A 26,555-nucleotide genomic window follows, 5' to 3' on the forward strand; every position below is an offset into this window, starting at 1 on the left:
TCGTGCACTTGTACCTAATTAACTGCTTTGTAATAACATCTTCTATATCTGTAGTCCAGTGATGTGTGCATGCTATGAATAACTACTTTCTTACACCTAGTCAACGGGGACTTGCATGAGTACCAGGAATTCCATGTTCAGTCTTGAAGTTGGATCCCACAAGAAGAAACCAAAGGGACACAGTGCTGCTAGTGGGCAACGAGCAAAATTTCTGTTTTCTGTGGCGAACCAGCCTCTAAATCCGTAATCTTTCAGGCACACTCCTGCCTCTGCTTACACGTATAATAATATGCATGTGGTCCTTGTTTAATGTCAATGTGTTGCGTTCTGTCCAACATTTGACCCTGCTGCTTTTATATGCCTCTCTGAAGGTGCTCTCAACAAAAGATCCTATGATGTGAGTTACCTCAACACAGCCATGCATTTTGTAAAAACCTGGAAAACCAGAAAAGGAACTTTCAACAATGGATAGTTAAGATTAAAGAAATCAGTGTAATGCAATTTTGACTTTCCCTAGAAGCAATGGAGACTATTCTTTGTGAAGAAGGGGAGGATTGGGCTACAGAAAGCATTATGATTAGTGTTAAGATTAAGGTTGGTGTCAGTTTTAGGTTCCTGCTATCTGGATTAGAGTTAAGGGATAAAAATAAGTAAAATAGAGGCAAGTGCTAGGGAAACGTAACAAGTTAATTTAGGGAAAGTAGCAAATAGTTTTACGCTCCAGATAAAAGAACAAGAAAGGGTATTAATGATCGAGGATAGGATTAGGTTTAACTTTAGGCATAGGGGGAATTAGGATGATGATTCCCAGATGATTAGGTTAACGCGAGGGAAGCTGAGCATCGTGTTTGTTGTCAACGACAACAAAAGGGATTCATTATCACAGGAGGGGTATGCTAATTTAAAAGCTATTGCATGAGAGAAGGGTCCACGATTGTGTAGTAGCAAACATTTGCGGTTCAACTTTTTTACACCACTTGCAGCCAGGGGTGAAGTATGCATTCTGACATGTCATCTTCATTCACGCCAACTGGTACTTTTAATTAAAGAGGAGGTGCCAAACTCATGAATTGAGTACTAAGTGGTCCATGTTTTGAACCTGTTTGAACTTACATATTTTAAACCGATACGTGTTTCTGCACCACTAATTTGCAAATAAATTGTGCGTTACTGCAGCACCACAATTCCATAGTAAATAGGGTTTGGAGTAACTACCCAATGTTCTGTTTATTTCAACCAAATATTAATAATTTTCATGCACGCATATAGAGCTACCTTTCAATGTATATGTTTCAAGATTTGCCCTATTTCGTGTGGACAACTCATGAGATTATAAGTAAATCAAAAGAAATCATGTCTAGTTTTCATTTTCAACATTACTACACTTAAAATAACTTGTATTCTTTTTACTGCAATAGAAAAAGACACCTACCTCTAAACTTCCTTTGTGCTACCTAATAGCAATGTTTAGTACATAGAACACTAAACTCAGTCCTTTGTTGCGTGAAGCTTCACTTATTCAAAAGCAAATATACAAATAATACTTAACTTAGTGGCCTCATGCCCAGGGCTGGTCTGAAATTAAAGTTACAAGATGCATCAAGAGGGCATTATAGATCGAAACAAATGGCTCCTCCAATGGCCTTGCTGTTAGGAATGGGGGAGTGCACAAAAGGTAAAAATGGGCTTTTTCCTGTGTGGTCGGATAACCATTGCACTGGAGCAGGTTAAAACTACTTCTCACACAAACTATTATAAATAACAATTCAAATCTAGAAAGCCTCTGTTTCTACCTCGATTTGTACTGCTCAATTTAGTGATCAAAGTTGCTCCTCTCTGCTTAAGTTTGAGCACATTACTCCCCCATCAATTCTTTGTAATATTTTGAAAACAGCTAAACACATTTTTGTCCCTTTGTGTGTCTAAATAATGTGTAATAGATTATCACTGGTGATTTAACATTTCTAAACTTTATAGCATTTTTATTCTCACCTCTTATCTTCTTTGTGGTAGTTCTCAAATATACTTTGTATATTATGTCCTTTTTATACATCAGTGTGGGAATTTCTTTGAATATTAGTTTCATTCTTCACAGTCTGAAAGCAATGCTTTTGATCATTCTCAAAGGTCTTTGTGATATACACTCACGTAAAGATCGCGAAACCAGGGTATAAGGAAATGCCTCTTTTTGTATGGTCACCCCCACATTTTTTGGCTGGTACTGCTGCTTTTTTGACCCTGAGAGTTCACTGAGGCCTGATAACTAGACCTCAGTGCCAGTGCCCTGGCCCTAATGTGTATGTCGAATTGGTACTGTGGGACCCACAGCATGTAAGTTAGAAGGGTACCCCAGGGCTTGCAGCACTGATTGTGCCACCCTGGAAGTCCCCCATGTAAACCAAGTCCTCCAGTCTGCCACTAAAGACTGATAGAGCAATTGTGCACTGCTAGCCTTACTTTGCCATTGAAAGCATCGCAAAACCAGCACTTTCACTTGGCATGTGTGTAAGTCACCTTTCTGGAAAGTCTACTGAGCCCTAAAGACAGGGTGCAACATAAGACACAGGCAGGACATGCAGTTTGCATGTCCGGCCAGCAAAACATATGAAACAACCATTTTTTACTGTGGAAAAACTTTGGTCACCCAACTGGGAAGTATAGGTTTATACACACATCCCTCAGCTATGCTAACTCCTAAACGGTCTGACCAAAGTCTTACAATCTGCCTCTTTGCTACCTTTAAAACTCTTCTGTCATCCGAGGCACACATGGAGCCTATTTTACTAGACATCTTTCTGCTCTCCTGGAGAAATGTGCTAATGATTCTCAGGAAGGAGAACAAATGAGGGATTGCAGGCCAAGGATGTATCACCTCTCTCCTGAAGGAAGTCACTTGGGTGTTAGCCCCAAAATGCAGGCTTCAATGGTGAAGCTGCATTTGAAAGGGAGATGTGTAGCACCAGTGGGAAGGGCTGACCCACTGTTATGGTGGACAGGCTAGACAGGAGGCAGAGAGGGGAAACTAGTCACTAAACCAATTGCCCCAGTGGCATGTACCCCTGAGATAGCCACACCCAGGGTGGGCTAGTGAGGTCTGTACACCCAGCTAGGGTCTCACCATCTTGGGAGTAAGCAGAATGGTGCATTCTGGGATAGCCAGATGCCATACTACAGAAGAAGAGGTCGCCAGTTGGGAGGGAATCTGGTAGCTCATTGGCTACCAACCACGTTCTGCTCTAAGGGCCCTTTCTTAGCATAAAGAGGGGCACCCAGACCTCAGATCTCAACCAATGTGGAAGAAGGACTGGAGAAGGACTGCCCTGCTCCACTGAAGAACCAGCAAAGAGAGGCTGCATCATCAAAGACTGCACCTTGTGGCTAGCAAAGAAAAAGACAATGCCTGCTGTGTCCTGCTCAAGGAGAAGCTGTCTCCAGAGCCCAGTCAAGCCAAAGGTACCCCAAGGGCCAGCTGACTGGCCTCCTGTTTGCAGCACAGGAACACAACATCTGAAGAAGCCTGCCAGGGCAAGTTGGTACCCCAAAGTCTTCAGGCCGCTACCACCGCTGCAATGCAGGACAAAGGAAAAAGGCTTGGTGCACAGATTTGCATGTGTGTTTGGTGAGCCTGGGAGTGCTCTCAAAGAGATCCTGGGACCCTCAAAAGGTGAGTTATCATTGCAGAAAAAATTGGACTGAGACAGCAACAACAGATGACTGATACAGAGGGGGGAGCCATGCCCCTTACAATGTGGGGAACACTCAACTGATTACTTTGCTCTGGACAGCCATTTAAGGTATGGGAATCCCAGCCCAAAAAAATTGTCAATGACCCTGACACAAAGAGAGAAAACCCCTTGTGCTTTGAGGCCATTGATTTTTTTTAAGACACATTTATTATTTCAGAGTTATTTATGAAATTACAATGAACAAATGTTGAGTGTCAAAACAAATTGTAGCACTTGAGGTTCAGCTATGTCCCAAGTTCATCCACCTCACTGATGGATGCCCTTAAGACAGAGGGATCCCAAATTTTTGTGTTGGGATCTCTCCATGAGGCAGGCGGTTCTCAGCAGTGCAGTGGAGACCAGGACCACCAATGACCTATTGCCTATCCTTCAGAATTTAATTTATCTCCATTGTGTTCAAATCTGTAGATATTTTCATAATTCTTCTTAAGCTTGTCAACTAAATAATGGATAAACCTCAAGTAAAAACTGGAGTATGAAAGTTGAAGAATATTTTTTTTTTCCGGCAGTCACAGCAATGTAGCCACCAAATACACATTTACTTTGCTAATCTGTACTTTCCTTTTCAAAATACGTAGTTTTAATCCATCAGAGAACAGGGATTGAAAAAGCAATAGCATGAAGAAACATTTTATAGTACATCCAACAATACCAAAAAGTACCTGGAAGGCGTGAAAAATAATGCCGCATAGGTGAGAGTGCATTGGAAAAGCAAGTGATGCATCGATTTCTTACTCGTAAGTGAGACCATGCATGGTTTTCTTCTCTGCTGAGCAACCAATGTGTTTTCAGACCATCAGCATTGGGTCTGTGAGGTGGTGCTGAAGAGTTGATGCCAAAGGATGATGCGCAGAAAATCCAGATGCAAGGCAGCGATGAATCTGCGCTGAGCTGCCGATGCGTCGTTTTCACTGGCTCTGCATCTATTTTTCGGTCATGGTGCAGGCGCTGCACCAGTTTTTCTGCCACTCAGCTTCGGCATGTGGATTTTCACTCTGGTCCTGCCAACTTTCCCTTCCAGGGGCCAGGGGGCCAGATGTGGCACCACTTGAAAAGTCACGAGGCCTCAGCAAGAGAGCACAGGTGCTGGCAGATGAAGTATTTGATGTCCCTCAGACTTCTTAACAGGAGGCAAACTCAGTGCAACCCCTTGGAGAAATTTCACAGGCAGGATACACAGCAAAGTCCAGTCTTTGTCCTCTTTAAGGCAGAAGCAGCAACTGCAGACCAACCCAGCAAAACACACACAGCAAAGGGGCAGTACTCCACCTCTAGCTCTTCAGCTCCTCTCCTTGTCAGAGGTTCCTTTTGATCCAGATATGTTATAGAAATCTGGGGGGTTGGGTCCACTACTTATACTCATTTCTATCTTTGAAGTAGGCAAAATTCGAAGGAAAGTCTTTGTTGTTCTCAAGATCCTGCCCTTGCCAACATTGGCAGTATTTTACTATTAGGATATGTACAACATACCAGTACATGTCCTACCTTTTAAATACACTGTAGCCTGTCCATGGGGCTACCTAGGGCGTACTTTAGGGGTGACTTGCATGTAGTGAAAGGGAAGGTTTGGGCCTGGCAAGGGGGTACATTTGTCTGGTCGAATTGGCAGTGCAAGACTGCACACACAGACACTGCAGTGGCTGGTCTGAGACATGTTTACAGGGCTACTCATATGGGTGGCTCAATCAGTGCTGCAGCCCCACTAGTTCTATTTGATTTACAGGCCCAGGTCACCTCTAGTGCACTTTACTAGGGACTTATTAGTAAATCATATATGCCAACCAGGGCTAACCAATTATAATCACAAATTATAGAAGGAGCACGTGCACTTTAGCTCTGGTCAGCAGTAGTAAAGTGCCCAGAGTACCAAAAACAGCAAAAATAAAGGCCAGCACACAGTCAAAAATACAGGAAGCAGAGGCAAAAAGACAGGGGAAACCACACCAAGGATGCCAGGTCTAACAGTCACAATGGCCCTCATTTAAACCCTGGTGGTCTTTCGACCGCCAGGGTTAATGTGGCAGTAGTACCGCCAACAGGCTGGCGGTATATACCGCCACATTATGAGTGTGGCGGGTTGGCTGCAGCCAACCCACCACTTCTGCACTCATACTGCCATGGCGGTATGAGCCACAATGCTGGAGATATCAGTCTCCGACCCTGTTGCCCACAGAGTACCGCCGGCGGCATTATGAGCCTGCCTGCCGCCATGGTTTCCGTGGCATTAGCAAAGCCATGAAAACCATGGCGGTAGGCCCTACCGGTGACAGGGAACTCCTTCTCTGTCACCGGTAGCTGGCTCCCCCACCCCCTAACACACACCTGAAACCCCCTTCCATCCATACACCCATCCCCACGCACCCCTGGATTCAAACATCCCCACCCCCTCCGATAAAAACATTTGCCCTCCCCTACACCCCAAAACGCACGCACACGCAGACACGCACCCACCACACACTTGCTTCCACCCTGCACAACCACACATGCATTCACTCATTTACTGCCATGCACGCATTCATCCAGACATACTCACACACATTCTTACACACAGGCACACTGAAATGCAGACACACACTCACTTCACCATTCTTACATTCATTCACCCACCCACACACATACAACACAACACACACAGACGCATTTACACAAGCACTCACACACTCAGACACACACACAACACCCCCCCACCCTCCCACCCCCTTCCCCTGATGGAAGCCCGACTTACCTTTGGCAAGGACGTCTTCAAGGAGGGAAAGGGAAGGGGCGCTGCTAATGCCATCAGCACCCCGACAGCAGAACACCGCCAGGCTGTATTTCGGCTCAAAATACGGCAAGCAGTGTTCTACTGCCAGGCGGTGCTGGTGGTACCAGGTCACCACCGTCCGCCAGTATGAACACTGCCGGATTTCTGCCCTTTGTGGCAGAAGTCAGGCAGTGCTCATAATCTGGCGGACGGATGGTCGTCGCCGTGGTGGTATGGTGACTGCCTATGTGTTTTTGTTGCATAAATTGACAGAACTGCCCACATTATCACCTAATTTGAATCAGGTATTACTGGATTCTCTACATCTGTAGGCAGACATACCATATCGAAACAGATTGTACCTGAAGTCACAGATTGAAATTTAGGGTTTTAAATGACATTGCTTAGAAATGTTCTGCTTTATTAATATTTGAAGTTTTGAGACATTTTTATTGCCAGGTTTGTGGGACTGTGATTGAATAAAATGTACCGCTGAGGTACGCATATCTTTTTATAACAGAATTTGAGATACATTTATTTTAGTAAATTAATCACTATTGATTAGTGTATACTTTGCTATTGGTATGAGTATGACACAATTTAGGATTTGACATCCCAAACAGAGATTAATGTGTCTGTGAGTAACAAATTCTTTATTGGTGACTATTGAGTTTAGTATGACTGTGAGTTGGCTTTAAAAACACGTGTTTTTAAAAATGAAAGTATAGATTAGGGAAGCCTGATTGACAGCCTCTCTTGTGCTGTGAGAGACATAAATGTACACAAATTGTGCCGTGACTTGTTCATGAATTCCAGGAGTAAGCCAGAAGTAAGCAAGAGAAGGTATTCCTAAACATTATGAGCAAAACAAGAGTACAAGACTTAGTTACAGCTATTCATCACTAATCTTTGCAAATCGGGCCTGCACACTCTAAAATAACAACAACACAAGCAGGTGAAACTTGAGGTAGGTTGGCATCAAAAGTACTATTATCACACCATGGAAAATGAAACAACATCCTTAACAGGCAATCCATTATGGAGGCAGAGCTGGTAAAATGAGGACAGTTAAGGGAGAGGCTTCCCTGAAAAATGAATGTTCTAGTTGTTGAATATGATTTAAAATACATACACGTTTTTACGAGCAGACCAGTCTCTTTGTAAATGAGCATGCAGCTCCACCATATATTAATTTTCTTCCTGCTGAAGCATGGTTCTGCATCAACATTCTTAGAATTTTGCAATAATAGACAAAGACCCGGGATGATCCCTGAGGAACACAGAGAGACGCTTATTGGTTGTGTTTATATGTCGACTATAAATGCAATTTCATCAACATAAGTAAAGCAGCATTAGAGTAATGTCATTTCTAAATGATCAAGCAAAATGTCAACTCTGATAAGTGGGATGAATGGCGTGGGATTTACCAAAAGTATCAGAAAAAAGAGTAAATACAAACATATTTAGAAACTATATTTTTCCAAATCCAGTGGAAAGACAAACCTTCTTCATTAACATTCCTAAAATGCCAAACTAGATTTGCTACTTTCTGCACAATAAGACATATTCCAATAAAAGGCTTATAAATAAAAACCGTTTTGCAATAGCGATAAGATTAATTTGATTGTCTAGGCTAAAGGTTTGACTTGAACTACTTATAGACCTTGATGTAAAACTAAATCAATAATAATACCTCAGTGTACAACTCTCAGGAAATTCAATGTGACCTTTTGTTGTAAGACTTTGAAAGCACATAAAACAACAAGTCATGCTTCCGTGAACATTTATGTAAATCACTTCAGATTGGAAATAATTCAATTATTGTCAATTAATAGCTGACTGTTTAGACTGACCTTCACAAGTTTACTAGGGCTTGAACATAGAGTTCCAGTGTCAGGATTTTACAATGCTACACTGATTCAGGATGGGGGGAGATGTGGTCTGAAGGCATGAAAACCAAACAGCTTTTCTTTTAATCCTTTTTTGCTCAAGTGTTCAAATGTATGCAATCTAGGACAAATCACGTTCACTCCCACTGCCATGGTTTCCTATCTGGAGAATTCAAAACACTTAGAAACAAGCTGAACAGATGAATTCGTGTTAGAAATGGGGTTTCTGGTTGGCTAGGGCACGTACCTAAGCCAGGCAGAACCCACCACTCTAGACAGGGCAAGTACATTACACACCAAAGAAACCTGTGCTTAGCCTCTGGTAGCTTGCAGTAGAGCAGTCAGGCATATCCTCAGGGACAATGTTACTATGCACTTAAACAACACACTCACACCAGTATCACAATGAGTACACCACAAAAAAGATTTCACACAGGGTTATATTTAAAATATATAGTATATTGTATATAACATAGTCCAAAATGACATAACTAGGAATACTGTGCATATTATGCAGTCACTGGAATAGTACTTGTTATCCTGGCAATGCAGGAATCCAAAACGTCATACAGTATATCCGAGTATGAAATGCAACAGGTTATGGAATAAAAACAGGAATCATCACATGAGTGTAAGAACACAAATCAGGTTATGAAAAAGGGACATAGGAATCACCATTGAATGCCCTAAACACATCACAGGCTTTAGCCTTGGGGATTTCACGTATCAGCGAAGAAAGCATCTGTGAGGGGGCCTGTCATCAATTTTGTGCCTGGAAGCACTTGATAAGGAAACCCCGGGCTCTGTTGCGTGGGACGTGCTGTTGCCCTGGGGACTACATGTACCAGCAGGGATAGCGACAGTGAGTGGGGCTGTCATCACTTTTGTGCCCAGAGGCGCTTGATAAGGAAGCCCGGGGCTCTGCTGAGCAGGATGCGAACCGTACACACCCGGGGGCATGCCTGGGCCAAGACCTGGCCCGGTCTTTGCCCGTCATTACCTGGAGGAGGCTGGGCCACTCCTTTTTTAAGTGAATTGTAAAGTTGCTGTGGTAAGTTGATTATCTACCCGGTTACTGCAGCTTGTTTGTTGTCCGCTGCTCATTGCTCGACTTGCTTGACTTGATGCTGGGCTGTTATTGACTGTTACCATCATTAGTATTTATTTTCAAGCGATGGGGGAGCGGAAGGCTGTGGACCCTCCTCTGCCTCCTAGCGACATTAAGAAATTGAGAAAACCTGACAAATTTGATAAATCTGATAAATTGCTCAAGTCTGTTTAAGGTTGAATTGTGTGATTGGCTGAATTTAGTGCACAGAGTACGCTAAAGGATATCGACTGTTTAATTGAGGAGGTGGAGGCTATCCTAAAGGACATTGTGCCTGGGTGAATGTGAATAAGCCTCACACTGATAAAGTCCCCGCAATGTTTATCAAAGCATTGAAGGCTCCCTCAGTTATTAGCAATCCATCATTGGACAAGTCTTTAATCACTAATAATTTCCCTCTACTTTGGTGAGTCAAAATCCTTTGTAGGTAATCTCTAAATTTCTAACAAGGGGGGTTCTGCAAATGTCATTGAGCCCCCCCCAGACTGCCCCTTAGTCCTATGATTATTGTCTGTCCTAATATTCCATGCTCCAATAGATTTGCCCAATTGGAAGAGTTGAGTTAATATCGAAAAGCTTTGAGAAGGTGCCACTACTCTCTTCTAATGCTCTTGCTGGAGGTCCTAACAAGGACCTGAGACTATTACACTCCAAAATAAATGCCATGAAGAATCTTTTGCATTTGATCCTTAAGAAAATCAATGGGGAATTTGGCCCATAAGTCAGCTGCGAGTGCGGAAGGCTTTTTTTATCCTTGATGACAGAGATGATAGGGGTGGTTTTTCCAGAGAAACTGATGCAGATGTGTTGATAAATTACAACATGGTATGGATACTCAGCACTCTTTTGTGAGCATGGATTCACAACCCAATGACAATGTGCCTCAACTGCGATTCGGTGTATCAGATTGCCCAGGTGCTCCTAAATTCACTTCCCAGAGTACACTCCCTCAAACTGGGGTAATCCCACCAACAAGTGTGTGTGGACCTGTTAGTGTGCCCTTTAAGGATGTGAATATCAGATTGAAACTTCAATCTTGGGCTCATGCTGAAGACCAGGCAGACATTAAGCTACATTTACCAACAGTATCAGGGACTTCTGAAAAGAACTCTTTATATGATTAAGGTCCCAAAGGTTTTAGCGGGGTATTTTGAGAATGAGGATTCTCTGATTGATACGGCTGTGCATTGGTTAAGGTCTAAGCGGGAATGCCTTTCTATTATTAGATCTCACATTGTGAGTGCAAAGAGAATCTCTCAGGAAGGGACTGATTATGATTTTATTGCCCTACAGATGAAAGATAAGATGTTGGTTAATTAACTTATTCCTTATGAATTGCGTACTTGTAATCGCAGTTCCTCATTAACAACCAATAAAAGTTTGAAGTTGCATCCACCTAATTCTGTGACCTTTGCTATGTCTGGGAGGAAGTTCTCTAGTGAACCATCTTGTATTCTTACTCCAGCAGATGACATTGGAACCCCTAACCTGAGCTTCACCCTGAATTAAATTGATTGACTACCTATCGCCCCAAGGCCCATGCGTGCAGATGGGTCCTTAGGGCTTGGTATCAAGGCTATTGCAAGTGACGGACCCAGAAGGGATTGTGAAGCACCAAAAACGAGGACTGTTGAAAATTGTTTAATCGATTCCACACTGAGCAGGCATTTTCAACTTTCTATTTCTTACCCTGGGTTTAGTGGGGGAGATAGTCTACCCTGCCATTATCTCTTGGAATTTGGTTGGAGTAAGTAACAAGTTATTAGACCCTGAATGGGTCTCTTATATTAATATTTTTGAGATATGCCTATTCTAAGAAACATGGACTACAGAGAGAATATTTATTGAAGGCTTTCTAACATATAGCGGGGAGGCCCAACTCACGGGAAGCAGTGGTCATGCTAAAGGGGGTCTGCTTATTCTACTAAACAACAAGCTGCAATGCTCCCATGCTCTGGTGAAAATATACTCCCCAGACATTTTGGGTGTTCAGCTTACATTTTCAAAGGATTTTAAGCTGGGTGTGATTCATGTGTATGCCAGATCGGTTTCATCTGGTATGGAGTCTCTAACTCTTGTCCAGGTGGATGGGCTTGTAGATGTTTTACAGCAGAGTAGTAATGTCTTATTAGCGGGTGATTTTAATTGCTATTTTGAACCTTCTTTTATAGTAAAGATCTTAGTGACTTTGAGGACTAGATATGGGGTTTACCTAGGTTTTCAGGGAGATCTCAGCATCTACACTTCTGTGTGGCCTTTCAGTTAACTGCATATACTTTGGGGCGAGGTCTGAGAGCCTGCAATGGCAGGACTTGATCGGACCTGAACAGGGCTCCAACCTTTAAATGTGGTAACTATGTTAGTATTATTGATTTTATCTTTCTAGATATTAGGTTTGAGGCCAATACTGGATGATATGTGGGTGAATAATTTACATGACAGTGACTATAATTCCCAGCTGTTGACCCTAATGGGTGAAATGTTCCAAAGGTTGGATAATAAGTGTAATATTGTTGTACCTGAGCCTATATTGGTTAGCAACTATCAGCAATTTTCTTTGCTTAGAGTTATGCTATGAGGATTTATGAACAATTTGTTTCTGTGTTTTCTCAATTTCAAAACTACAACACTTAGGAAATTCCAATTCTTACGATTCACTGTCTTTTTGTGGGTAAGCTACACAATATTTTCTAGAAAAAGGTGGTTATTGAACAGATTGCAGCTGGGAAAGAGAAGAAGTGGTTTAATTCTGATTGTTCTGTGGCAAAATTGCTTTTGAAAAATGCCGTTAGGAATTCCACACAGGAACTGATTAGGGATGCTAGAGAAAAGTATTAAAATACTCTTTCTCAGGCCAAGAGGGCTCGGGAAGATGCAATTTGGTGTTGCTGGCTGCTAACCATCGGAAAGATGATGGGTCTTTCTGGAAGATCCTTTCTCATGGTAACTGGGAATCTATTAAATCATACCTTCATCACATTCAACCTGAGAAATGGGTAGACAGTGTTGCTAATTTATATGCTAAGCCATGTTTGAAGAATAGTTCTGTTTTTTTTACTCTTCAATCTTTGATGAACTGCAGGGGTTTAGATGAAGAGGAAGGTTGGGATGCTTAGGAGGATCCTGTGTCTATTTCTCTTGAGGATACCAAAAAAGCTGTAGCTTTCCTAAAACCAGACAAGGCTCCAGGACCTGATAAAATCCCTGATGATTTGTATAAATCAGGACCATTAATTTGAGTTAGTTATATTAATATGGTTTATAATGCTGTATCTGCAGGTGGTGCTATCCCTGATACTTGGAGAGGGGCAGAAATTATCCCGGTTTACAAAAAGGGCGACCCAAGAATCCCTTAAAAATATAGACCAATCAGCTTGATCAATAACCTGCATGGCAGGTTCTTGACAAGCTGCTATCCTGTGCCCACTCTACATTTTTAATATCTCCTTTCCAAGCTGGCTTTAGACCTAAGACCAGTACCTCTGAACAAGTATTTTTCTTGGCTCTTGTTTATTGGAAGTATGTGTTTCTTTCTAAACAGAAGCTGTACATGTTTTTTGTTGACTAGCGGACCACATTCAATCTGGTCCCTAGGGAGAATCTGAGAGAGGTTCTTTGTAGTATAGGAGTTCCAAAGAATTTGGTTTGTATATTAGCATGGTTAAATGAGGATACCTATGCCAAAGTTCGGTGGGGCAGCAAGGGTGAACTTACCAATCGTATCCCTATCCAACGTGGTGTCAGACAAGGTTGTGGTTTGGTGCCTACCTTGTTTACATTATATATTAATGAGGTCGTTCAATTATTGCTTACCTGCCAGAAATATGCACCAATTTTAAACAACAAGAAGACTCAAATCTTGCTTTTTTGCTGACAATTACCTTTTGTTTTCCAAAACACCTAGTGGCTTTCAGATAGATAGGTTTTAAATTTTTTGTAGGTCTGAAAGCTTTGACCTGAATGTTGCTAAAAAACAGTTAATGTTTTTGAGTTTAGGGCCCATTAAAAATTGTACTATCACTGTGTTCCCCTTGAAAGAGTTTGCTGTTTTTGGCTATATGGGTGTTAGGGTATCTGATAGATTCTGCTGGAATAACCAGCTTTCTAAAAGCTCCCTTCTTATTTAGCATACGCCTCATGCCATCCTGCGCTTTTGCAGCTGCACAAGCTTAAAACTAGTATCTCCCACGCTCAAAGTTTATCAGGCAAAAGTACAGGATGCAGCAATACTTAGAAAGTGGCAGCAGCAGAAAATTATTTTGTTATATCGCTGCTTGCATGTCAAGTCAGTACCCCATTGAGCCTAATTTATTTTGATTTAGGTTTAAATAGAATCTCGGACTTGGCTGCCCTGAGACCTCCGACATTTTGAATTTGTCTTTGGTCTACTACAGAACTTGTTGAATATAGAGATTGTCTTAAGGATCTTATGGTAAGTCAAAATGCATCAACAGTTCCACGGCTGAGGCATGTTTTCTTATGGTTAGATAAGGTAGGGCTAAGGTGCTACTGGGATAATCCAAATGGCATAAATAAAGCGCAAGCTGTAACGCTGAAGACTCGCTACTGGGCATTTCTATGGGAAAAATATGTATTACATGCTCGTATTGGGCATCCTGCTAATCATTTTTTTTGTTTATTTATTAAAGCTGTTTCCCAGTTTTGAGCCTTTTTTGGATTGTATTGCAAAACTTTTTCATAGCACTCTTTATGTGTGTTTTCAGCTCGGTTGTTTGCTGTTAAAGTCTTTTACAAAACATTGGGTAAATGGTTCACAGTCAGATCAATGTCCTGCTTGTAGTACAGCTTTTAGACTAGCAAACATATTTTATTTTTCTGCCCAGTATATGCTGCCCCTCATTGCAAGTGGATTCTTTCAATGTGCTAGAAATTAGAAGTTAGGCAGTATGAGGTAGCCTCTAGCATTTTGAAGAGTGATACCTCAAACGTAATTGCATTTGCTGTTAGCAAGTTCTTAGAGGCTGTTTTGTACAGGCAGAAGTTCTTTTTAGGGAATGATTGATCTTTATTTGTATGAATTATTATAGATCTGCTTTTTATGTATTTAGTTATTTTAGGTTTTTATTGTACTTACAATGTTTTAACCCTGTGTTTGTATTTTGTATGCTTTGATGGTTTATTTATGAAGAAATACAGCTGTGAGTGAATACATCACTCCCCGCATGTATGATTTGTGTAAACGGCATGGATACTGCAGTCTAACTAGATAACCTTAGATACTGGACAGTGATTGTGGTAATGAAGACATGGAAAACAATGGGGCACGGGAGTGCCTACACTCCTAGTAGTTGCTATACGGTAGTTAGGAACCTCTATGCAATACTTGCACAGGAGCACCTGGGTGCCTACCTAGAGCATTACGGTGATTTGTCAACTGCGGTGAGATCGGGAGTTAAGACCTCTTTTGAGGATTCTCCTCACACTGCTACTGCACCCTCCAATTACCAAGCACCCCAGACACTCCTCACAAAAAGGAGAGGGACACCTATCCATTACCGGGTCTCATGGGAAAACCTCACTTGGTTCTCCCCACATATGGCATACAGAATGCAGCGGCCATAGGCGTACAGCAGACAAATACCCTGTGCGACTTGCCTCAGCATCAGCATATCGGACATCATTCCTTGCGTGGGCACCATCCAGGACAAGGATGCTTCCCGCGCCATTTTTTTCATTATTTTAATGCCTGCTCAGAGCAGGTGTTTAAATGATGCACCCATTTTAATCAATGGGCCTCCCTGAACTTTGCTGCACTAGCGTCAACATTTTTGACGCTAGTTCAGCAAAGCACCAATTTTGACACTATTATCATAATGACCGTCATGGTGCGCCATGTTGTAAATACAGCGCAACCATGGTGTTGTTAGGTGGGGCAGCAGTGATGCAAGAAAAGTGGTGCATTGGGATCATTTTCTTGTAAATATGCCCCATAGAGTTATAAGCACAGAGAAATGCCCACTTTCTAAAAGTGGCATTTCTCAAATAGTAATGTAAAACCCAACTACACCAGTAAGCAGGATTTCTCAGAACCATTCCAAAAATCCCAAACATGGCAACGCTACTCCTTTCAGATCAGAAATTACCACTTGAAAGTATATTAGTAAATTCCCAATGCTAGCCAATGAGAGGCGCAGCTCTCACAGTAGTGAAAACATTAAATAAACTGCTTGTCACTACTAGGGCATGCAAAACATAAAAGTTCATGACCTACCTTTTACTTGCAAAGCACCTTGCCCAGAGGGCCTCTAGGGACTACCTTAGGGGTGACAGGTGTAGAAAAAGGGGCATTTAGGCCTTGGTAAGTAGTTTAAAATGTCAAGTCAAGATACAGTAATCTGTGCACAGAGGCACTGCAGTGGAAGGCCTGAGACAGGTTTGAAAGGCTACTTCCGTGGGTGGCACAATCAGCGCTGCAAGCCCACTAGTGGGGTTTAAATTACAGGTCCTCGGTATATGGTATTCTACTTTACTAGGGATTTAGAGATAAATTAAATATGCCAAACAGGTATAATCCAATCATTCCATGTTTTAGGGGAGAGAGCACATGAACTTTAGCTCTGATTAGCAGTGGTAAAGTGCCCAGAGTCCTAAAGCCAGCAAAAGAAGGTCAGAAAAATTTGAGACGGAAGACAAAAAGTTTGGGGATAACTCTGCAGAAAAGGCCATTTCCAACAATTATGAATAGATGTATATCACATATACTTATACGTATACAGACATAAACACTTATATTAGATATTAAACTCACATCTCAGATATGCATTCTATGTAAATATTTCTATCTTTTCTATCTATCTATCTATCTATCTATCTATCTATCTATCTATCTATCTATCTATCTATGTATATATATATATATATATATCGTTATATGGTCTGATGTGGTTTATAGTGAGCCCTATACATATAACTGATTCCAACAAGTTAATTCATATGGAAGCCTGTTTGAGGAGCATATTTTGGTAGAAAGCTGAGGGTAGGAAGACATGAATGTTTGCCAGGACTGGGAGAGTGGCGAATAATGTTGGCGGACTCGCATCATTAGGAATGTATAGACTATTTAATAGTAATTCTCATTACTATTTTTCCACAGAGTTCTTACTCATGAGATCAAGTCCACATCACAGGTGGAAAACCTCTGCTGCTGATATTCATTTAACCCTTTCACTGCTAGGCCTCCCCCCTCTGCTAAGCCATTTCTGCGCTATTTGAGGTAGTTCACTCCTAAGCCCCCAAACATTTTGTCCACATAAGCTTTCAACGCCAAATTTGCTTCCTTCTTTTACAACATCCCGGGGATTCTTAAGGGTACCCAGAGTTTGTGGATTCCCCTGGAAGGAACTGAGAAAATAGCAAAAATACAGCTAAGTTTTGATTTTTTTTTTTTTTAAAGTGTCTAACAATAATCTGTTACATCCACTGGACCCTTCTGGTTGTGGTATATATCCCCACAACCAGAAGGGTCCAGTGGATGTAACAGATTATTGTTTTTAAAAATCTGTCACAGAAGCTAAATTAAAACATAGACACAAATGGCTGTTTTTCAACTCAATTTCATTTTTTTTTATTTCAACTGATACTTTCTATAGGAAAACCTTAAAGGATCAACACAAATGGCCCCTCTCTGAATTCAGAACTTTGTCTACTTTTCTGAAATGTATAGCTTGCAAGGATCCACCAGTGGTTTCACACACATTTCAGGCACTAACTGGAAGGAGGCTGAAAGCACCAAAATAGGAAAAATGGGCTATGTCCCAATAAAATGCCAAACTGTGTTGAAAAATGTGGTTTCCTGATTCAAGTCTGCCTGTTCCTGAAATCTGGGAAGATGTTGATTTTAGCACCACAAACCATTTGTTGATGCCATTTGCAAAGACAATAAATAGACACTTATGTATTACTGAATTTGGCACAAGATACAAAGTTTAGAGGTAGTGGTTATAAGGTCATCATTGAATTTGTGGGTCCCATACTAGCATGTGAATTAGAGGGCATTTCTCAATATGACATTTCTTGCACACTGTCTTACATTTGGAGGGCACAAATGCAGAGAAAGACAATTGGTACTAGCGCTTGTTCTACTATTCTGTGTTTCCCTAAGACTCACGATAAAAATGATATCTTGCTTGTGTGAGTAAGCCTGGTGCCCGCAACAGAAAACTGCCCAAAATGCAACATGGGCACTTCACATTTCCCCACCCAAAACTGACCCATTTGTTTTTGTAATGTGCTCAGCTGTGGAATTTGGGCCCTAGCTAAGCCGGCGGTTAGGGAAACCTAGCAAACCTGTATTTTTTTTCAAAGTAGACACCCAGCGGTATACAGAATGGGGTGACTTATGTGGCTCTCACCAGGTTCTGTTATCCAGAATCCCTTCCAAAACTCACATTATGCCTTAAAAAACATATTTTCTCATATTTCAGTGCTGGAAAGTTCTGGAATCTGAGGAGAGCCACACATTTCCTACCACCCAGTGTTCACCCCCGTGCCTCCCAATAAAAATGCTACCCCGCTTGTGTGGGTGGGCCAAGTGCATAAAATGTATGGTGGACACATAAAAGTTACCTGTAACTAAACAACCTGTTTTTGCAAGGGGGCAGCCCATAGAATGCAATTTGTTCGACCCCTGGATCTGCTACAGATAGTACAATGCACAGAAAATCCCATGTTCCTTCCCTTCAAATGGCAGGTGAGGTCCTGTCAGACCTCAGTGTATGATTCTGTCTTTCTCTCTTGCCTAAGGGGTGCTTGGCTATTAATGGGCTAAAAATGAGGTCATATAAATAGTTGACCTAAACATCTACTAATGGTATGTGCAGAAGACTTTCCACCACACTCTGGTATTTCAAAGGAGGCAAACAAGCTTTCTGACTATCTGCAATGACAGACCTGATGGAAGAAACAGACAACAAAATCTTCAGTGCCTCTCCAGGCTTTCTGCTTGCCAGTAACCACCATCTGGAGACAGAGAGAAGAGACAGCAAAACATAAACAGAACCCATTCCTGGATAAACTGGAGGTGATCTGGAACCAGGCGTCAAGAAACTGTCAGATGGTACTTTCTTTCTCAACATTTTTTGAGGCTTGAGATCAGCCTGCATGAAGATTATACACCAGTAAATGCAAATGCACACAAATATAAGGTACCACAAAGACACAGAATGCTGCATAACTGCAAACATATAGGTGGTCATTATGACCCTGGTGGTATTATAACCGCAGGGCCAAAACGACGGGAGCACCGCCAACAGGCTGGCGGTGCCTCCCGGCGTATTTTGACCGCGGTGGTAGCGCCGCTGTCGCACTGCCGGGGCCGGCGGTTTACCGCCACAATGGCCCCGGCGGATGTAATCCGCCAGGGCAGCGCTGCTTGCATAGTGTGGCGAATGGGTCTATAAGACCAAGGGTGTTGATTTCAACAAGAAATGTTTGAAGGTGCCATATGAGTATCTCTTTCATGACTGGAGTGAAAGTGTAGTCACCCATATTGAAACCTGTACAATCCTGCTCAAAACTGCAAAAATGTGACATGTTATGGCAAGGTCATTGATGTGTAGTCTCAATCTTCATGCACAGTGAGAAACCGGTCGCAAGTCTGAGAATGCCCACTCCACTTAGGTTTTATGAGTACAGAATGAAAAAATACATGGGAATGCTTGAGTCAGTGTTATGTAACCACTCTCAAATTTCAGGGCAGTTTTTTAGTTGGTTCTCATAATCATCTTTCCCAACAGACCTCCATTCATCTTCAAAATGACCAGGATGGCATTCGAAGAGTAGTAAACCGTCTAGGATGGTCAAGTGTTCTGGTTTCTGATGTGTTGCCCCTTCTTTGAAGTGCGCCCCTCAGAGACCTATTGCAGGATGCCAAATGTTCTACTTTCTGGTGGTCCTGGAATGGGTTTAAGACAAAGGGCCACTGGCATACATCAAACAGCCTTTATTTTCCTTTAGGTCTGTTAATGCACAGAAGGGCTACTGCAGGTGCTCACGGTGTACATGTTAGCATACCTAGAGTTAAAGGTATTGCTAAAGCAGTGTTGTGCAGGACACGTGGGGCCTGATTACAACTTTGGAGGAGGTGTTAATCCGTCCCAAATGTGACGGATATACCAGCAGCCATATTACGAGTTCCATAGGATATAATGGACTCGTAATACGGCTGGTGGTATATCCGTCACTTTACCGTCACTTTTGGGACGGATTAACACCTCCTTCAAAGTTGTAATCAGACCCATGATGTGCTGTAACTTCTCCCTTAAAGGTTCCGTGTACAACATACTTCCCCCTTACATGCAAGTATACCCTACTTGACTTATTTTATTTAAGTGGGAAAGAGTGACAAGACCACTTGGTAAGAAGCAGCAGCCCGGCAACGGTGGGATTCAATTTTATGAGAGGGAGCTGTAGTGACACAATGCAATCACTTGTGATTGAGGATTTCTTCACCTTATTTAGGTAATTATAGATTCTAAGCAACTGGGCAAAGGGTCTCTGCAGGTGCAGTGTCTTTGCACACACACAAGCCCTGATTTAAGGGGCTTAGCACCTCCCTGCGCCACATTAGAGCAAAATATTTTTAACACTGATGTGGCTCAACGAGGCCAAAATCGCCACACCAGATTTACAAAGTGGCGCAATGCATACACTGCACCACTTTGTAACCCCTTGCACCACAATATGCCTGCGCCAGACATTGGGCCTCATGCTGACTTTGGCGGGCGGCGGAGGCCGCCCGCCAAAGTACCACCGTCAGAATACCGCTGCGCGGTCAAAAGACCGCCGCGGTAATTCTGAGTTTCCCGCTGGGCTGGCGGGCGACCGCCAGAAGGCCGCCCGCCAGCCCAGCGGGAAACCCCCTTCCACGAGGATGCTGGCTCCGAATGGAGCCGGCGGAGTGGAAAGGGTGCGACGGGTGCAGTTGCACCCGTCGCGATTTTCAGTGTCTGCTATGCAGACACTGAAAATCTTGGTGGGGCCCTGTTAGGGGGCCCCACGACAACCGTTACCGCCAACCAGGTTCTGGCGGTCAAAACCGCCAGAACCAGGCTGGCGGTAAGGGGGTCGAAATGCCCATGGCGGCGCTGCCTGCAGCGCCGCCATGGAGGATTCCTCAGGCCAGGGGAAAACCGACGGGAAACCGCCGGTTTCCCTTTTCTGACTGCGGCTTTACCGCCGCGGTCAGAATAGGCCTGGATGCACCGCCAGCTTGTTGGCGGTGCATCCGCGGTCCCCGGCCCTGGTGGTCCATGACCGCCAGGGTCGTAATGACCCCCATAATGTATGCAAGGGGGGTGTTATCCCCATTAGGGAAGGCAGACAAAATGGTGCAAAGAAATCTTGAAGATTTCTTTGTGCCATTTTTTCAGCATTTTAAACGCCTGCTCAGAGCAGGTGTTAAAAGGGTGCACACCATTGGTTACAATGAGTCCCTATGTACTGTTCAAGGTTAGCCCCAGCATTTTGGCGCTAACCCCGAACAGTACATCAATAGCGTCAAAACTGTTGACACTATTGCCCCCTACCATGTATTTTCAATACAGAACACACATGGTGGCAGTGGGGGGGGGCGCTAAGGGACGCAAGAAAAGTGGCGCTGCACTGGGTGCAATGCCATTTTTCTTAAATCTGCCCCACAGTGTCCTGCAAAGTGATAAGGCATAATAATTTCAACACTATCTGGTATGCCTTCTTTACCAGATCGCTTCAGGTGCCTGTGTCTTCTATTACCCCTATACTTTATTCAAGTCACGAGAATCCAAATGAAAATGATTTTTTCATCTGTCGAATTGTGCATATTTTAAGTAATGACTGCCTTCGTTGTTGATATCCTTTTAATGTGTGTTCCAATTTGAAGATTCTCATTTACAAACATCACAGGACTAGGGATTGTTTTGTTTTCTCCTTATTAAGGGCTATCATCAGACTAGCAAAACTACTGTCTAATACATGTTATCATGTTTCACATACTTAAAAGAGAAGCAAATGAAAGTAACAGTGCAAAGGAGAAGGAACGGAAAAACAACATTCCCGTTTCATGCTGTCGTGATCTAATGAAGAGTGGAAGCCCTGCTCAGATATTCACCTAACTTTAGGGTAGTTTTAAAGTGTCATTTCGCCTGCTGGGAACGTGAAAATTCCACCACTCCCTCTGGACTGCACACATATTTAAGAAAATGTAGCCCAGTGGGTATATGGTTGATTGGATCCAGGTGAACTCTGGCTGAGTCACAAAACTATTGTGACTGGTGCTATAACATGTAATTGGTGGTAAGTGCTTCCAGCAAACACCTGCTACTACTGTATCATGAAAGCTGGTTTGTGCAAGTGATAATTTGTGTTGATAATTTTATTACAAATGTCTTTAATTACAGTTTGCTTTAGTTAATTCATTTTGGCTGGTTGCTTCCTGATTGTTGTGTTGCACTCTGCTTTGACTGTTGCGTTGTGCCCTGGGGCCCTATCATGATGGCTCTGCGCCTAGTCAAGCGCCTGTTTTTTTGTGCTTGGATGGCTAAAATTTAAATATGTAACTAGGAACTTCTTGGGTTATTGAATACGCTTTAAAAATCACAAGGTAGACATAGTGAACAGAGTTTGCCTTGATCAATTTCGACTTCTTCTTTATAAAGTGTAAGCATTAACTAGGAGAAGCCCCGAGTTATATGTTTGAACTTTGGGCAACTCAAAGGCAAAAAACTGAAGAAAAAAATCAGATGCTCGGCTTCTGGTATTATTTTGTTGTGTTTTTATGTTATGTTCTGTTGTTGAACTATGATGTCTTGTGCTCTGTAATCACTATTAGCAGTTGAAGAGATGGAGCAGAGCAATTTTACCAACTGGTATAGTGGTAAATGCCTATTTGTCATCGGAACTTTAATGGAATGTGTTGTTTTTGACTGGCAGTGTAACAGCACACAGGTCACAACAAAATAACTCATCACAAAGCAAATTGACAGCACAACAAAAGATAGTACAGAACACATCAAAACGGAACAAAGAGGAAGGCAGAACATCAATCATAGTACAACCTATAACACAATTCAGTAATACGACACAAATCACGACACTGAAAATAACAGCAAACATCGCCATCACAACAAAATGCAGCACAAAACAAACGAGATGCACCATAATTCTTGCCATTCATTACAACATCGAGAAGCCTTTCATAATACGGTAGTAAAAGGTGCTCGCACCAAACTGTGTCTGGCTTCACGTGTAAGAGTAACAGTCACAAATGTTTTGTGGATAGGCCTCTCTGCTCTACTAATCTGCTCCCTTCACTTCACACTGCACTTTGTGATTCTGGGCACATTGTTTTTTTCCTATAGCCCTCCAGTGTTCAAGTGAAATATTTTCAGAAAACAAAAAATCCAGGTTCCGAATTTGAGTTTAACTTTAGAACGTCAACTCTGTTTAGAGCCATCCTTCGGTATATTGCAAACGTTAGTTAGTGTGTGTTTGTCTATATAAGTGTGGAAATATAAGGAGCACCCTATGGGGACAAGCGATATTCGGACCTTAGTTTAAGGGGTTAAAGCTGTAGTTCCACCAGCAGGACACGTGTAGAGACTAGAAATGACGGATTACAATTATGCCAACATCTCTCCAGGAGAGAGTGACGTTTCCCTAATGATGTAATGGGCTAACAACTACTGTATTTTATCTAACATTAGCGGTTTCTATTTCAACCTTCACGTTAAACAGTGTGACCATTAAAACATAAGAAAATAATGCAATTTAATACTAGAAAGGTTTGACTGTGCGGGGTAATATATTGATCTATTTGTGATGTTCAAATCAAAGTTTTGACTCCATATCTGTTATGAATCCTTCCAGGGTCAATCAAATAAGTGACATTTTAAGCCTAAAAGTAACATACTCGATGTCACGCACGCACGAACACTTTATATCTCCCTTACTTTATAGTTTAGTACGATGTCAAAGGAAAGACAGAACATTGTAGAAAAGGCGATGAAGAGGACTCGTGTGGGAAGGTAGACTCACCGCCAGGGCCAAGGAGGTCCCATCCACATTCAAAGCAGCCTGCAAGAAAAGGATAAGGACAGCTGAGGAGCACCATGCCATCATGTCTCTCAGAGTCACAGCACGCGCACTGGACGGGGCTCTTAGCGGGGCCTTTTATATGGTTCCGTCGATGTCCCCTGTGATTTCCTCATTGTTTTCCGTTTGTTTGCAAACTGTAAGTAACCTGAAAAGCGAGCAGCAGGATGTTTGCCCACAGACAGTATGACATTTACAGTCATTGCCAGACATCCCATGAATCATGGGCATTGATTCAGGGGGGAGGAGGGTGGGGGGCGGGTGGGGTGTTACAACTCCCTAATAAATGCATGTTGTGATAAATAGTTGAGTTCAGGTGCTTCCAGTAGGGTATGGTATGGAGTGTCGGATTTCACCAGGAATTTTTAAACAGACAAAAACGCACACACACACTTTCTCTGTTAGGAAAGACTTCAAAAACGTTGGTTATTTCACAAAATAATACACTTTCTCTCAATTAATGCACCTACCAATCCGCATTCCTCTCCCTTTACACTGCCTTTTAAGCCTCTCCCCTCTGCGTCTTGCTAGTTGTATAATGTATTTTAATGTCGTACCAGAAAGATTGTCAGGCAATTTGAAGCTAACACAATCCCCCCCAATCATATTGGCCACGCTACGCCCCTGCCCATTATGTAACATGCAATGTGACAGTATCACGTATAAAATCAGCCAACGTGTAAAGGTTCAGTGTACAAACACAGGGAGTATACTTTATTGTCCAGTTGCTCCTTTATGAAACTCAGAATCTGGTGAAAGTAAAGTTTAGCTAGGTCCTAGAAAACAAAAAAAATTCTTCCAATCGAGTCTGTTTCTAATTTTCGTTGGAAGCGAGAGAGGCAATTTAATTTAAGGAACGTAAGCCTATATCCTCTCATGCTTTGTACTGTAACATTTGACTATGTATTCATACGACTGACGTGGTCTGAAAGTGATAGGCTCCCACACAAAAGGCTACCCGCACTGTTGTCTATGAATGGGAGAGTTTTGTTTATAATGTGATTCATGTGAGGGGTATTAGTTGGTGCGATCATGATCCCTGGAGAGCTGCCCAAAGCCTGCTTGTGTGCACCTTGTGCTGTGCTTAGGTGCCTAAGTGATACTAAAGGCTGCAAGGTAAATCCAGCCAAATTGGATGTTACATAAATTTCCTGACTGATATGGACAGATCAATGTCAGCTTCTGAAGCACGCATACATTGAGGGATAATCTTTCAAGACAGGAGGGTTCAGGTGCTTGGGAGCAGTTAGTTCTTCACAGTTATTTGGAAACTGATGACGCAGAAACGAACGTTTTACATTTATTAGCGCATAAACGTAGTGCCGCAATAATCAAGTGTGACTTTAACCGAACTAATAAAGATTGTACGGGGACAAATGAGCCCTCAGAGTAGTTCGCCACCATTTATAAGCGTGCTTTATATAACGTGATGTATTAGAATTGTACTAATCTGACATAACCGTAAACGTGTGCCATGATTTGCTTGTTTGAAATGTTTTAACTTAGCATAACTTTAGTGGAGGCTTCGGCCTAGTTGCCTTGTCTCACGGTTTAGATGCTCGTGTTTTTCTAATGTGCTAATAAAACGTTTATTCTTGCTGGAAGCTGTACTTTTCCAGTGAGATCGGTTCACATGCTTATCTTTAAGGTTTCGTGCCAGCCTGGCATCTTCTTCTTTGCTCCAAGGTCAATCTGCAGGTGCAGACAATGGAAGCTCTGAAAGTGAGTTAATTGGTAAAATATGTTGCAACTTACGTTCCCGACTCCAAGGATAATGTATGCCTGGGTAGAAGCTTGTGAATTGTTGTTTTTGATTGGACAATTTGAAGCCAACCTATGAACCCTCCAATGGAAGACCCTACTGGATTTGAACTGTTGTCTATTTAAACCTGGTGCACAAGAAGAAAGCGCGCCATTAGCCATTCGCCATTAGCCATTCGCCATTAGCCATTCACCATTAGCCATTACCCGCCATTTGCAGGACATTGCAGCCATTATGGCCCATCTTGCCGACCTCGTCATTTTGCCATCTTCTACGATGCCAATTGATGTCCGACGCCATTTTGAATGAGACTTTGATGCTTTCTCTAATCGAGAGAAAGAGACTTTAAGTAATTCTCGCCCTAGAGACTTTAACTTTGATTCGTCCCTTTGCATAATGTAGTAGTTTTGTCCTTTTATCTTGCCGCTGTGAGGCAATTGCCCCGTCCACCCTGCCCCTTTGCCCCCGTCCCATGCTGATCGAAACTGGTACCTGTGAGACGAAGACTTCCTTGAATGCTGATTGAATTTGGTAAATATGAAAGGAAAATGTACAATTGCATTGTGTTTCTTTTTAGGTAACCAACTGCTGATTTTTGATAAGAGCCCCAGTTAGGAGTTTTCCAAATCAATGTTGCTAAATTGTTTTTGCATGAAATCCCACATGCAGATGCTAATTTGAGGTTAGATGAGGATTCATTTGTTGCACGATGCAATTTGAGACCTTGTTATGCTGACTAATGTATGCAATTAGCCCATTACAGATTATAGTTTTAGTGGTTTGCGTTGCTATTATCGAATGCATTGTTATTCAAATGCTGCATAGATTGCATCTTTTTCGCCGTTATGGACAGCTATTAATGTTCATTTACATATATCATTTGGTGTTGAGACACATTTATATTGTGCTAGCTTTGTTAATATAGGGAAATAAATTCATTAACTTTGAATGAACTGGTGTGGTTATTCATGACCGAAAGGTCATGGTTCGCCGAAATGTTTTCTGGATTAATTGTGAAGTGTTATGTTGATCAGGGCATTGCTTATGTTCGTTATTGATTATTGATTTGATTAAATTGACTAATCTCGGGTGAAGAGAGCCCCACTTGGTCAAAAGATTCATCGACCCAAGAGCGTCCAAATACAGGTAATTTATTAGGACGGAACGCTCTATCAGTAGATGGTAGCAGAGGAGGGTTTCGCCCTTTAGGACCCCACTC

The 26,555-nt window shown here is 42.3% G+C and overlaps 1 protein-coding gene across 1 annotated transcript in view; it reads right to left on the bottom strand.

The window, feature by feature from the left end:
- Positions 1-23,622, bottom strand: part of OLFM4 (olfactomedin 4) — a 91,164-nt gene extending 67,542 nt beyond the window's left edge. The window contains exon 1 of the mRNA XM_069205317.1: positions 23,518-23,622. Coding sequence (XP_069061418.1) covers positions 23,518-23,601 — 84 coding nt within the window. The 5' untranslated portion in view covers positions 23,602-23,622. The remainder of the gene's footprint in view (positions 1-23,517) is intronic.
- Positions 23,623-26,555: the final 2,933 nt, after the last annotated feature.

This window comes from Pleurodeles waltl, chromosome 8, assembly GCF_031143425.1.
Source record: "Pleurodeles waltl isolate 20211129_DDA chromosome 8, aPleWal1.hap1.20221129, whole genome shotgun sequence".
Lineage (NCBI taxonomy): Eukaryota > Metazoa > Chordata > Amphibia > Caudata > Salamandridae > Pleurodeles > Pleurodeles waltl.